Source organism: Barbatula barbatula (assembly GCF_947034865.1).
Source record: "Barbatula barbatula genome assembly, chromosome: 2".
Classification (NCBI taxonomy): domain Eukaryota; kingdom Metazoa; phylum Chordata; class Actinopteri; order Cypriniformes; family Nemacheilidae; genus Barbatula; species Barbatula barbatula.
This window is the reverse complement of record NC_136767.1, coordinates 7631046-7646113: the sequence shown is the minus strand read 5'-3', so window position 1 is coordinate 7646113 and position 15068 is coordinate 7631046. Positions and strand designations below refer to the sequence as shown.

General features: G+C 38.6%; 1 protein-coding gene across 3 annotated transcripts in view; it reads left to right on the top strand.

Moving 5' to 3' along the window:
* Window positions 1-15068, top strand: part of skic3 (SKI3 subunit of superkiller complex) — a 73633-nt gene that overhangs the window by 48600 nt on the left and 9965 nt on the right. For 2 of the 3 annotated variants that reach the window (XM_079450666.1, XM_079450665.1), the window contains exons 26-37: window positions 129-222; window positions 2634-2711; window positions 2826-2950; window positions 3104-3227; window positions 3346-3570; window positions 4320-4392; window positions 8254-8307; window positions 8553-8664; window positions 10624-10752; window positions 10893-11017; window positions 13653-13817; window positions 13906-14058. In XM_079450666.1, coding sequence (XP_079306792.1) covers window positions 129-222; window positions 2634-2711; window positions 2826-2950; window positions 3104-3227; window positions 3346-3570; window positions 4320-4392; window positions 8254-8307; window positions 8553-8664; window positions 10624-10752; window positions 10893-11017; window positions 13653-13817; window positions 13906-14058 — 1457 coding nt within the window. Of the gene's footprint in view, window positions 1-128; window positions 223-2633; window positions 2712-2825; window positions 2951-3103; window positions 3228-3345; window positions 3571-4117; window positions 4393-8253; window positions 8308-8552; window positions 8665-10623; window positions 10753-10892; window positions 11018-13652; window positions 13818-13905; window positions 14059-15068 lie in introns of those variants that run through there. The other variant, XR_013786297.1, reaches the window with a different exon arrangement.

Sequence of the window (15068 nt, the reverse complement as noted above, 5' to 3'; positions counted from 1 at the left end):
ATTTATAAAATGTTTTCCAAAAGATTGAATTGTCCATGTATAGTGATAGAATATTTAAAGGTAAATTTAAAGGTTAAAGGTAAAAGTAAGGTAATGAAATTCATTGTGCTGCCCATGTTTTACACCAGAGAGGATTCGGACAGACCATGATGCTTTTATCATGCTTGGATACCTGAACACACACCTGCACCTGAAGAATCAGGCCACTGAGGCATTTCGCAGGTTTAAGAGCTTTGGCTTTTATACACTACATTTGTTAAACCCCATTGGAGCGGGTTCGGGTCTAAAAGATTCACGGGAGCTTCGGACACGGGTCGGGTATATTATTAGTGTCTTCGGGTGTGTGTGCGTGTAGTTACCAACTCTCCTCCAACCCTCAGCCGATCGGTTGAAAGCCACGCAAATCTTCCGAAAGTCGCGGTGATCTGAAATCACCTTAGAATTGAAATCCCAAAGTTTCCAACGCTGCAGGGGTTTGCACTCGATGTAGTTACCATCGTATTCAGGAAAAACACTTCCACCAGGCGACCAGAAGTAGATATTAAAAGACGCGCACATTTCAGTACTACGCGGTTTGGAACACATTGTTGAGACAGAATGTTCGCGCGAGTGGTTGCCATGTCGTCATACCTACTTATTTAGATTTGATTCAGCTAAAACTGGCACAAACCATTTAGCCTCAGTTTGCGCAATTTGCCGAGCAAAACAAATCAAAGTGTTCATAGCCATATCAATTTCATTAATACACGTCGGTTTACATTCAGGTCTAGTCGGGTTTAAAAAATATATACGATGGGTCGGACTCGGGTCTAACGTTATCGGGTGTGTCTCGGGTTAGACCTCTAATTGGATCCCAGAAAATTGCCAAAACATTGCCAGAGTGCCGTCTGTGTGAACGCAAACGCATCCCGTATTGATCTGAAAAGTGATTCCAGAAAGGGGATCAGTCCCAGAAAGCGCCCTGTGGAAACAATGCTGTAAAAGCTACCTAAACACCAAACTTAAGGTCAGTTGCAGGAAAAGCGTTGTCTGCTTCTAAACAGTTTAAACTTGAAATTACTTTTATCAAAACTATTAACACGAAAATACACACCGCTTCAACAAACTTGTTCACTTACCAACCTTTAAAACATGCTCGTGCTACGCAGCGGAGAAGCCTGTGTGTTTCGGTGCATACACCGTTCTGCACACGGTGACCGTGCTAAGAGGCATTTACATAAATATTTGACTTTTCTCAGGCATTTAAGAATGATCATAACAACATTTCTGTTGCTGCGTCACAAGATCATTACTCTGGTTCGTCAGGTTACACCGTCTCATAGTGCAGTTATGTGACTTTTTGGAGGAATTTATTCGGCAAATGTGTTTCATCTTCCATTATTCGCATAAACTCTTTTTCGAAAAAAGAAAAAACACCTCAAGCGATAATAAAAACCTTTTGGCAAATTAAATGTTTTAAATTCAAAATTTGCCGTGTCCGAAACTTAAAAAAGAGTGATGGAAATTAGCTTGCTGTTAACAGACTTACTCCACTCTTTCACCCGAACATTTATGTGCTTGTATTTCTCAAAGTAAACATTATAAATATAGACATGATAATCATTAACCGACCTTGGTGTTTATTTATGGTTTTTATAGCATTATATGCTTAATGCCCTTTTAATGTGTTTTTCATGCGATCTGCGTGATCTTATTCCGAAATGGTTACAAAATCGAATTGCTTAAACGCTTAAAAAAACTATAAACGTATTTTTTAACTTACATCTTTGTACATCATATTACTGAAAATTATTATACCTTGCCTTTTGTATTGCATTAGGCACTGTTGCAAAAATACTGGCTAATTTTAACTTCGCAGCATTTTATATTGATCTTATATTTAGATTCATCTCGTTGAGCTATAGCCTACCTTATGTTATTGTGCCTCTTCGTTGTTCTGCATTTACCATTAAAATATATAAATAAAAAGGTTTATTTTAAAATAAACCTTTGTCATTTGCCAGAGGCAACAATATATACTACAAAATCATAACAAAATAGATTACATAGGCCTATTTGGCACTAAATAAAGGAAGGCAGTAATGATAACAAATTGCCATATTTAGCCACCTAAAAACACAGCAAGGACCCTATTTTCACGACAAAAAAAAAATGCACATAACATTACATTGCAGTATTTTACGTCACGTTTCTTTACGGGATGTGTGTTAACGCATTCACAGATTCCAGAAAATCACTGGCAGTGTGAATGAACAAAATCTAACGATCCAGGGACAAATTCCTGGACACATTTTCTGTGTATTTTCCAAGGTCTCTGTGGGAAATGGGCTTTAGTGTTTAGTGTCTATTCAAAAACACTTTCTAATTCCAGAGAAACAATGACCTATTGAAGTTTTGCTGTAAAAAACACCTTAGCGCTTTTAAAAACCTATATGTGTCATAATTAGGCTGCCTGCCAATATTTCAGCTCATCTGAAACGATGTAAAATAATACAATAAATCAGTGCCTATGACCCAAAGCAACGCATAATCCTAAAATCCTTCACTGTTTTTACATAATAGTGTATCTTTAAAATGTTTAAAAGCCATAAAACCTAGGTTTAAATTAATATTTCTATGTTTTATCTCTGTAGAGCTGTAGAGCTGCTTCAGTTGTCCACTTGCCCTGAAAAGCTCAGCTTTGCTCTCAGGGGTTATGGACATGCCCTCAGGTAACAGTCTTTCAGTATAACTCTGTTTTTTATGTATTGACACCAGAGTTTATAATTTGAAATAAGGACTACTACATTATGTATTCTTATGTTCAATTATAATGTTCTTCTCAGTAATAACAGGCAGTATGAAGAATCTGTCCATATTTATTCTTCCACACCGTTGGATGAGCTACATGATTTCATTGGACTTGCACTTGCCTCCTTCAGAACTGGTCACCAAGCAGAGAGCATTAAGGGTGAGCAGCCATTTAAATAAAAATTTTGCTGAATGTGTCATAATGGCATCACTACCTCTCATTAAAATAATTTTGATAATGTTTGAAAAATCATATTAGAGTGAACTTCTATAGGCATGTATGTACATGTTTACTGTATGTGCTCATTTTCAGCCTATGAAAAAGCCCTTGCCATTGCTTCTAGTGATAAGGAAAAGGCATATATACTCACCGCACTTGCTTTGATACAGCACAGGCTGGGCAACTTGGACCATGCCAAATCCCTACTCTTTAAGTGGTAAGCAAATAACCTTTAAAATTACAACTATCTAGTAAACCTAAAATCTGAAAGCAATATTATCTGCTTTAGTTCTCTACATAAACCCTTCTCTTCTGATTTGTATATCTTTGTGTAGCTCACTGCTGAAAATGCCAGTGCCAGAGAGTCTGCAGTGTTTATGCACTCTTGGTTTAGTTCATGGGGATGTGACCCTGGCAAATGCTACGCTTACTGAGTTGTTAAAGCTGGGAGAACCTATAGGTGGTGCTGTGGAAGAAGGCTGTCTGCTCAGCTGCACCCTGCAAGCCTTAAAGAGCAACTATAGTGGAGTTCACAGAGTGGTTTCTGGGGCTATACACAGGTATTGTTTGTGCATAAGATTTAGAGTTCTGCTGTCTCCTAATCAAATGAAAATGATGGTTGGGTATCACAAGATATTTTACGGTTCCAGTTCTGCAATTCACAATTCCATTTGAACTATACTATGTTTTTAACTTTTTATATACTATATAGTATACTGTCTTCATTGAATGTTGTGTTACTGTAAGTTAGTAATGTTAAGTAATGCTTGTCCATCAATCACGTTTGCTTTAAAGTTATATTTTTTACATACGTTTAATATTTACTGGTTGGCCAAATTGTCCCTTGAGGGACACAACCAAACCAACGTGATCAAGCTTTTTTGGTACCATGAAGCAGCTCATGGAGTTTCTTTGTCATGGAGTAACTTTCATGGTACTTAAAACCCAGGGTTCTTGCAAACTAATCCTAAACTTACCTGGATAGCCATCTAAACCGGCTTCATGGTACAGGCCCCAGGAGCAGGGTTGGAGACCTAGGGATGTCATGAATACAGAAAATGTCACAGTACGGACCTTCTGTGTTTTGTTTATGCTTGCTTTTGTAAGACCTATATCTCTGGATCATATCATCATAAAGACATGGGGGTGGCCTATCTTGAGCACTTTAGTAACTGCCCAGTGCCACAGCAAGTACCACTCACATTTTCTAGATAGGTACAGTTTAAATAATGTCCAGGATTCTTATCTTTTGTCATCACTTTTTTCAATGATCAATGTTGTATATATTTTGACATCACTTGTATGGTAGGTACCCAGGAAATCGATCTCTCTGGGCTCTCCTCTCCAGACTGGTTCCACAGTACTGTCCTAACAATGCCAATGTGAGTACTCTTAAGATATTTTAAATAATTTGAAAAATAAAACAATTAAAAATAGTCATACTGTCATTGTATTCTCCGATCTTTCTAAATCCATATGATGTATAAACCTGACTTCTCTTCTATTTATTACAATCTGTTGGCGTGCATACTACCAGATTTTATTCAAAGTAAATCATATTTTGTTCCATTTATACATCCACCCAAAACATTTTATTCTGTTCCCCAGATTGTTCCACACCTGTATAAATGTCTTTGTTCTGCTAAACACAAAGGAAGACATTTTAAAGAATGTTAGTAACCAAACAGATCTCATCCCCCCAATTGATATTTATATTTCCTAATACGGCAGTAAATTCGTTTTTTAAATTAATGCATTTAAAATATTTAACGCAATTAACACAGTATTAGTTTGATTCTGTCATGCTTCGGCTAGGTTTACATTCTATGATCACATTCTATGATCACGCAAAATTATGTTGATTATTTTCGTATGCACAGACTTCTATGAGTCAATTTAAATCTGAAATGAGTGCATAGAATTGTGAAAATAGGGAACGCGTTAGTTTCTGCGAGGCAGCATCATATCCGAGCGGCAGCTCTTAAAGGGCTGGCATACTTGGTGAAAGTTCACCCAAAAATCGAATTTTCATTTATTTATTACACAACCACATGACTTTCTACCCGTTTTAAGACCTCTCGGTGATAAATAAAAATAAAGATATTTTTGATGACATCCGAGAGCTTTCAAGGCCTGCTCACAGACACCGTGGTAATCCTTTCTGTCAGGAATCTCGACAGGAAGAACCCAAGTGCAGGCAGACACAGGGATGAAGGGGTTAACAAAAAGTTTATTTTACAATAAACACAAAACAATAACCCAAGAGGGGGTAAAACAAGACTGGATAAATAATAATGACAACTAGGACACGGACTAACTAGACTGAGGAAATAAACACTTAGGACAAACCTAAACTAAACTCACCAAACACGAGGTAACAAGAATTTAACATGGACAGGGCATGGAAAAGGCAAGACTGGGTAAAGCTTACAGCTACAATCTACAATGAACGAGCACAGGACAATGAACACTATGATGTTTTAAAGGGAGACAGACAAAGGATAATTAACAAGGGTTAGGTGCGGGTACTGAAACACTCAGGGAAGGTTAACGAGACAAAAGGGCGGGAAACACTGACGAGACACGAGAAAGCACATGGCAAGTCATAATCAAAACAAGCCATGTCTTTCTCACACAAAACCTAAGGCTATGCCATGGCTCCGCCGCAAGACAAAGAATAAACATGACATGATAGCGGAATCATGACACCTTTCTGTCAAGGTCCAGAAAAGTACCAAAGACATCATTAAAACGGTCCATCTGATCATAGTAGTGCAATTGAATTTTTATGAAGCGACAAGAATACTTAATATGCGCAAAAGACAAATAACGATTTAATTAATATTTTTTTATCTTCAGTGTGAGTCTCAGACGCACGTTCGCAAGACCACCACGGCGCATGCTCATCCAGGTTGTGCCCCAATGCATGTGCCATGCAGCCTTCAAGCGCGCAACTCCGATATGCGAGGGTCTTTGTGGTCTCAAAAAAGTCTGTCATACACTGACAGGAAAGAGAAGAATATGTTTATTAAACTCGTTATTTTGGTTTCTTTTGCGCAAATAATTCTCGTAGCTTTATAAAAAATGTATTGAACTACTATGATAAGATTTTGACCATTTTAACAATGTCTTTAGTCATCAAAAATATCCTTATTTGTGATCCGAAGATGCCAGGAGGTTTTAAAACGTTTAACATGTTCATGGCATGAGTAAAAAATGACAATATTTTATCATTTTAATGTTTATCAAATAACAAAAGAAAATAATTCAAGGTTTTCTAAAGTTCTCTTAAATTAAAAGTTTTTAAAGAATAGAAGAAATGTTCAAATTGATAGCACTCAATTATACTTAAAATATTTTAAAATATACCTTAAATTAAGATAAAAAGTTTGGAAAACGTGTGATACTTTTCAATTAACAGCTGTATATATATTTATATATACACATATACATATACAGTGGGTACGGAAAGTATTCAGACCCCTTCAATCTGGTCTGAATACTTAGGCCCATGTGATATTTAAGTTTTTCTTTTTTAATAAATCTGCAAAAATATCAACAATTCTGTGTTTTTCTGTCAATATGGGGTGCTGTGTGTACATTAATGAGAAAAAAAAGTGTACACAGTTTTCGTACCCACTGTATATATAGACAGTGAGGGAAATAATTATTTTATTCCCTGCTGATTTTGTAAGTTTGCCTGCTTACAAAGAAATTTAAAGGTTTATGTTTTTATGGTAGGTTTCTTTTAACTGATAGAGACAGAGTATAAGAAAATCAGGTTAAACATTTTAAATAAATGCTATACATTTATTTGCATTTCAGTGAAATAAGTGTTTGATCCCGAGCAAAACATAACTTTGTACGTGGTGGAGAAACCCTTGTTAGCAAGCACAGAGGTCAGACATTTCTGATAGTTGGTCACCAGGTTTGCACATCGATACATTTGAGTCCACTCGTTAAGGTTTCTTGGCTGTCACTCAGCAAATTGGAGATTTAGCCTCATTCACAGATCTTCTATAGGCAAGGGTCTAGAGACTGGCTAGGACATTTAATGTGCTTCTCCTTGAGTCACTCTTTGGTTGTATTGGCAATATGGTTTGGGTCTTTGTTATGTTAAAGGAACATCCACAACCCATCATCTGTGATGTAGTTAAGAGGAGGAGGTTCTTGTGAAAGATTTTTTCGTGCATGGGCCCACCCCTCAATGCGGTGAAGTTATCCTGTACCCGTAGCAGAGAAAAAGCCCTAAAACATGTTTCCAACACTGTGTTTCTCTGTAGGGATGGTGTTCCTGGGGTCATAGTCAGCGTTTCTCTCACTCCAAAAACAGGAGTCAATTTTGGTCTCACAGCACTTCCTCCAACGCCTTTTCTGAATCATGTTGATGTTAATTGTCAAACTTCAGAAGAGCCAGGCGGGCCTTCTTTGGTAGGAGGAACTTGCGGGTGCATCAGGATTTCAATATATTGTGGCATAGTGTTACCAATGGTTTGCTTGCTAACTGGTCCCAACTGTCTTGAACTCATTAACAAGCTTCTTCCGTGTTGTTCTGGGCTGATATTTAACCTTTATCATTATCATATTTGCCCCATTGGGGAGCTCCAGACCAAGGGCAAGTGATAGTTATTTTGAATTTCTTCTATTTCCAATTAATAGCACCAACAGTTGTCTCCTTCTCACCAAGTTTCTGTCTGTAGCCTATTCAAGGTTTGTGAAGGTCTTGTCCCTGACATCCTTTGAATTTGGTCTTGACAATGGTGGTAGAGAGGTTGAAATGCAAGATACAGATTCTGATGGCAGGCATCATTTATACACATCATAAACTGACTTAAGAGTACCTTCTCAAAGTGAGAGGAATCTGTGGTCCATATAGGCACCATAGTGGAGCCAGAAGTCTTGCTGGCTGTTAGGGTATCAAATACTTATTTCACTGACTGAAATGCAAATCAATTTATAACCTGATTTTTTTTGGTTCTATCAGTTAAAATAAACCTACCATAAAAATTATAGACATTTCTTTGTAAGTAGGCAAACTTACAAAATCAGCAGGGGATCAAATAATTATTTCCCTCACTGTATATATATATATATAAATATATATATATATATAAAACATCTGTATATATTTGTATGTACTGTATCTATGTCTACATTCGCTTATATATGTGTGTTTGTACATACATTGGCTGCTTTAAGTGTGATTATTTTGGTGTCAATAATCATTTTTATTTTTTCATAAGGGAGGTGCTGTGGCTGGTAATGTGGCATGTCACGCCCACTCAACATTTGGAAAGGTACTTTAAGGGTCTACTCATATTAAACCTGAAACGAAAAAGTAAAGCGAATGTCTGATGAGTGGTGCTTTTATCCAAAAGATGAAAAGATCGGTGGCTCATTCTTTGCTTCAGCACCACTGTTTCACATTCGCTTCACTCCTTAACACACAGTGTGGAAGGCGCTGAACATTTTAATCTTTGTTGTATGGAACTATCTAATATCATCTTATAACTCAAAATCTTATCTCTTAAAAAAACTGCAGAGTGCATTGCTGTACAGTGGGGTGAATCAGCTGGCATCTGGTCACCACTCCAGCAAGGACAGAAGATGCAAGGCTCTAAAAACAATTCAGAGAGCTGTGCTGCTGTGTCCAGGTGAATTGATTACTGTCACTGAATATAGGCTATTTTAATACCTCCATTCTGATACCTTTTTATTGTTGCTCCTTAAAGATCATTAACTTCATTTAACATTACAGCCTTAAAGCTCAATTCAGATTTATTGATCAGATCTTATTTTTTTGCTCTGCTGTTCATTCTTTTTTTCAATGTGGGCGATATCACATTTCAGTGTGAACATGTCATGGTCATCATAAACTGAATCGAATGCGATCAAAATGTCGTCCCACGCAGTACACTGTCATTTGGAAATAAACATGGAGGTCACGACAGCCGTTGTGTACAACTGTGGCCCTAGGCACGAATCCATGGAGGTACATGGGTGTGCATCAGTCTGTTGACCAAGTCAAGCACCTCCTGTTGTCCGGTAGTTGTTACTTCACACAGGAGTGTATTAATAATTGTTTATTCCTTTGGTTTATGCCACTCGAACAGTATATGCAGTCATAGGTCGGGTTAACTGAAAATTCTTCCCTCAGTGACGGTAAAATCTGAAGACCTTCTGTCATGTTAACGGATTACAATGAGGCAGTTTGTAATTCCCCCTTTTGTCGTGTTGGTAGCATCCAATCATTTCCTTTCATCAGAACGTGATTGTAGGGACGTGTACATTTCCCATTCATTATTCAAAAACGCCTCGTCCATTCAGGAAAACCCACACAGGATCAGCAGAGACTCGCCTATAAACAAGGCGACTATGAGACTACCGTCTTATTTGTTTCGCCATTGTTTCAAAACTAACTGAAAATCTTATTACACTTTTTATAATAACACTGCAATCTCTGAAGTTTTTTGTGGATCTGATTCTGCAAAGCATGCATCTGTCATGCAACCCAGTCTCATCAATCTGCGTTTAAATAACACAAGTTTACGCTTTCTGATTGGATGTCTCATCACATGCTCTCATACACACACAGGTGCGCACAAACCAGTGGTGCAGTGTTTACATACTTTTTTCCTTCAGAGTGATAGCGACTAGCGTCATTTTTGATAAACCTTAACTTTCAGTGAGTGGAAAAATGTCTCTGTCTTCATGACCTCACAGCGACTTAGTTACTTGTAAGTGAATGAATGATTTCAAAACAGCATGTACAAGCATCTGTCATTGTTACTGACTGGACATATGTATTTTATAAGTTACAACAGAAACATGAAATATGTTAATGACGTCGGCTTTATTGAGCATTAAAACACAGTAAGCTCCAAGAACGTGTACGTCGTGATGACATCACAAACATGCTAATTAGAACGTGATCACCTTGCACCCTAGTGACGGGTAAATATATATTATGACGGATTTTTTTACGAGCATGTCCGTCAAAATGACGGATCGACAGTCTTAATGTGTGAATGCACACTGGGGGACAAATCCTGGGACACATTATACACATTTTCTCTGTATGCTATTAAATAAGCGGTTGTGGTGAATGATGTTCTTGTTTACGTCCATCTCGGGTTGTTTCGCCATGAATAGTGTATAAATGCAGGTATCGGATACGTATCACCTTTAAAAGATGTTAGTCACAAAAGCAGAATTGAGCACCATGAACAGCAGATTTGGATTCAATGGGGTTTGGGCCGTTCACACAGTAATGCAAAAAACAGATGAGCAAAGAAATTGGATTTTGACAGCATTGTGGACATACTCCACATTTGCTGATCTTTCTCAGCTTGCTCCTTTCCCCAAACTTCAACACTATGACTACTTTTAAAGTAGGTTTGCGCATATTGGGTTATTTACTTGCAATTTTAAATTTGCTCAAGTCATCAAATATGTGGGTGACATTGTTTCTTAAGTAGAACAGTACGGATGATTTTGAGATTAAACCATGATTTGTGTCTTGTTAAAATGCAGATACAGGCAACACAAATGTTATTCTAAATCAATCTGTGCAACAAACTAATCGTTATTTGCTTGCTTTCTGACAAACATAGATAATCCCGCTGGGTGGGCAGGACTTATGGCTGCCTGTCACACAGAAAATACTGCATCATTACTTACAGGCTCCACCGCTAACAGAGATTGCCTTGAAAGGTCTTTTATGACTTTGGTGTCTGAAAAGGGTAAGCTGTATTTAGTTTTCGTCATATACTGTAATTTTCAACTTCACAGTAAGCTGCTTTAGTTTTTGAAAGACATCCGTGCTAGTCGATTAATTATAAGGACATTTGAATGACTCATTCTGACTTCTGTTTGTTATCAGTGAAGGACCTGCAGGGAGGTGACGAATTGCTTGCTCAGGCTCTGGAGGGCTGGGTACTACAGCAAGCTGTGACAGGACTCAAACAGAGTGGCCAATATGACCAGGCTGAGGCGCTCTGCTCTCAGGTGCACACCACTGATCTCTACTGTAGATGACTGGTTTGCACATAAAACTATGAACAGCAACAGGAGGCGAAGCCCCCTGAAGTACTTAAGTGGCCATATTGGTGTGCTCAACCAACAGAGGGGAGACAGTTCATTGGATACTAGTCACACAGGATTAGTTTTCTTTTACCTGCATTATCTTTTTTTAGGGCATTTGTAATAAAAGCATTCTTTTTTTCCGGATATATGTGATTTTAGGGGTGTCGTCCTAACAAGAAAGGTGGTGTACTATACCACAAAGACCCGACCCCAAATGGCCAAAAAAGACATCATTAGGTTTAGGTTAGGTAACTACATTCGTAAGGCACTGTCTTTAATTTGAAATTTGGTAAAAATAGATGCAGTTCAGTTACCAACACACTAAACAGTTACATAGTTTACAAGGCCATGCTACTATGAGGATTAAAGCTGGTGTAAGCAAAGTTTTTTCTTTACTCCAGACGGACAGTTATTGGTTAGTCAAAGAAACGCAAGCCTGTCCAACAATATTTAGCATTTCGCTGCATAGCAAAGTTCAAATTTGTTGAACGCTGACCTGCGAATTTGCATCACTTGACTGTATGAGACCAGTAGAAGATCAAAACGTAACAGCGTGACCTCTCGGTACAGAAATGTGAAAAATGGAGGAATTACCACCGGCCGAACGATCTTTGCATGTTCAAAGTCAAGTCTGACAGTGGTGTTGTTCAATTGATGGGTGGGCCGGTATAACCAGGAGTTCTGATAAGAATAGATAAATAAATAAAGTAAATGTTGTTGTGTAATATCAAAGTATTTAACAAAACTGTAAATGGAAGGATACAGAGTATGACTAGGGTGACCATACGTCCGGCTTTTGGCCGGACAGTCCGGATTTTAAGCCCTCTGTCCGGCGTCCGGCGCAGCCTCAAGCCGGACACTCATTTGTCTTCCTTTTCCGAGTTGCGCTGAATCGGCCTTAAAAAACGCGCTGTAAAACCTTTATTGGCACGCAGCAGCGTCTGACGCCGCGTAAGATCTACGGTCAAACAAATGATTGGCTGAAAGAGGTGTCAAAAAAATATCTGATATATAATTGGTTAAAAACGTAAACAAGCCTCCACGACGTTGAGGTGGAGTCCACGTACTGGCTACGTCACATCATAATGTTATCATGCCGAAACGTCCGACATAATTTAATCCGGAATGGACAAAAGACCACAAATTCATATCAAAAAGCAGTAGAGATGCTTTCCATGGATTTTGCACACTATGTCGCTGTGAAGTGGACGTTAGTATTAAAGGGAAAGCCGCCATTGACTGACATGCCAGCACTGAAAAACAAAGTTAACCGATGAGCTGCTGGTACGTCTTCCCTTAGGTCTTATTTTCGAGAGGCAACATCACCTCAGGATGACAAAATCTGCGCAGCAGAGCTTTAAAAGGCCATCATGCAGTCAAGCATCACCAGTTATACAGGAGTGTCTTGAATAAATACAAATACAGTGAACAAACACTTTTTTGCCTCTTCTGTTACACATGGGTCTACATCAAGATATGTTGTTGATCAAATTGTCTGGCAATGAATAGAGTAGGCTATCTCAGAATCACTGTATCATGATACCATAGATATGATAGACAAAATTGTATTGTATTTGCGAGTACACCAGATGCAGTTATTCTTGCCTCGCTAAATGCCGCAAAGTGTCCTCCTTTTTGGTGTCATGGAAATGGCCACCCTAAGTATGACTGTTAAGTAATGACTGACTTACTAGTTGCACATTGGTCTGTTATTGTGGGGGCATTTCCATGCCTCTAAACATGACGCAGCCATCAGTATTAAGGCCTGGCTACGCAAGACTAGTGAATACTTAACAGACAAATGAGAAAAATAAAACCTAAACCTCTCTCTTTCGCTTAACAGGTATTGGTCTGGCTTTTTTACTTTTATCATTTTATTAGCACCTATTTTATTATTACTCCTGTATGACATATGCTTATTACTCCCTCAGCTCTCTGTAAGTCGGTTTGGATAAAAGCGTCTGCTAATTGACTCAATGTAAATGTATTTAACTGGCATATTTGCAAATATTAGCCTGGGTTATTGTATGAAGAGTATTGTGCCTGTTATGGTTACACAAAAGAAATAATCAAAGAGGAAATTAGCTGAGCTTTATTTTCATAGTAAACTTGATAGTATTAGGAATAACTTAAACCAATATTCATCCACAGGCATGAATACAAACTAGTTGTAACCAAACTAACACATCTAAGGGCTTTTAAGGCATGTTGCTATCAAATGGACCTCTGGAACCCATGGTGAGATGGCAGTCATAAAACTTAGAAGCAGCACATGGTAATGGAATTTTTTGTAGCCTGTCCTTTGTGATCTGGATGATCCCCAAACTAAGTCTGGAAATCTTTGGTGAAGGGGAAAGTTTAATGACACACCATGATCCACCATTTAGTAATGGCAGACTCTACAAGTGTGTGGTGCTGCATGGTGGAGAGCAGAAAGTCTGTAATTTCCATTTTATATGGAGACAAATGAGCAAGTCAAACATTAACATGTGGAGCGTTAAACTATTTTCTGTTGTAAACAATAAACCTTTTATTTCTATCTCTCTCTTTTTCTCAGGTTCTGAGTCTATCTCCAGAGCATCCTGTGTTGTTTCTAATGTTAAGGCAGGTTCAGTGTGAAAATTTGCTTCTGTCTGTGACTGATAACTATGTTAGTCCAGCTGTGATGGATCAGGTCAGTGCAGCTGTCATGGCCAGCCATACCTCTGTGTCCGCTTGGCATGTATGTACACTCACCATCTCACTTTGAAACATTTTATCCAATGTCAGCTTGGTTTTGTCCCAAGGTTAATGTGTTTTCTGTGTCTTAGTGGCTAGCAGAAATGTACTGCTCCCAGGGTCTGCTGACGGAGGCCTCTGTGGCTTGCAAGCAGAGTCTTCAACTGACCTCTCAATTTGGTGACAACAGAGGGAAGATCAGCAGTCTGCTCAGACTGGCCCTGGTTGCTCTCAGGCCATGTATGGTGAGGACCGATCTTATACACAGATGTTTTGAGTAATATGCAAAGGTTTTATAGACACTTTTGCAGTGGATCACTGATGCACAACACAAAGAAATGTAAAAAGCAAATAGAAGTTCACAACACAAAGCAATAAAGCTACAACACATCGAAATCAAGTCACAACACAACGGAAACAAAGCCACAACACAACGGAAACAAAACCACAACACAACGGAAACAAAGCCACAACACAACGGAATACAGCAACAATACGGCGCAAATGCTTCCCGACACTAGGGGGGCAGCAAAGTTCTTATATTGTTCTATACTTTTTGGGGCAGGGGTCTCCAACCTTTTTGTAAGCGAGGGCTACCAAAATATCTAAAATCCTCTAAAGGGCTACTTTTTGATAACATACTTTCAAACTTTAAACATGTGATGCCTAATTTTTACTTTATTTTTGCACTTGAATATATTAAAGCTTATAACACTTGCTAATAATAAACTTTCATGACGATCTAGCACTTGGCTGATCGGTATAGTCACAGATTTGTCAACTGTCTTGAGCATTATTGGTGAGCCCTGTGTTTAGCGGGCACCTTACAGAGTTCATGCGGGCTACCACGTTGGAGACCACTGTTTTAGGGGCACATTCGGCACTTCCGTTCTTGGTTCAGTGCAGACAGCAGCAAGAGATTAAGGATTTTCATACTGATTATTAAAGCCAGGTACAAAGATTCTAAGTCTGGAACCAGTGCGGCTCAAGAGGAGGCTTGCTGGGGCTATATCCCAGTCAGAAAACTGCTTAGCCCCAGCAAAGCACCCCCAAGGAATTCCTAATATCTTTTACAGATTGTCTATTTACACTGATTGCAAATTGCCTGTCTTGTAAGCAGTGGCTACATACACTGACTCTGTTTTGACGCAGGCCAACTAGCGTCTCCACTGGCTATCCGTTTTCAAGACTCAGCCTGTGAGTTTGTGGTTGATTGCCCAGTCAAACTTTTGACTAAACATCCATCACTTATAAG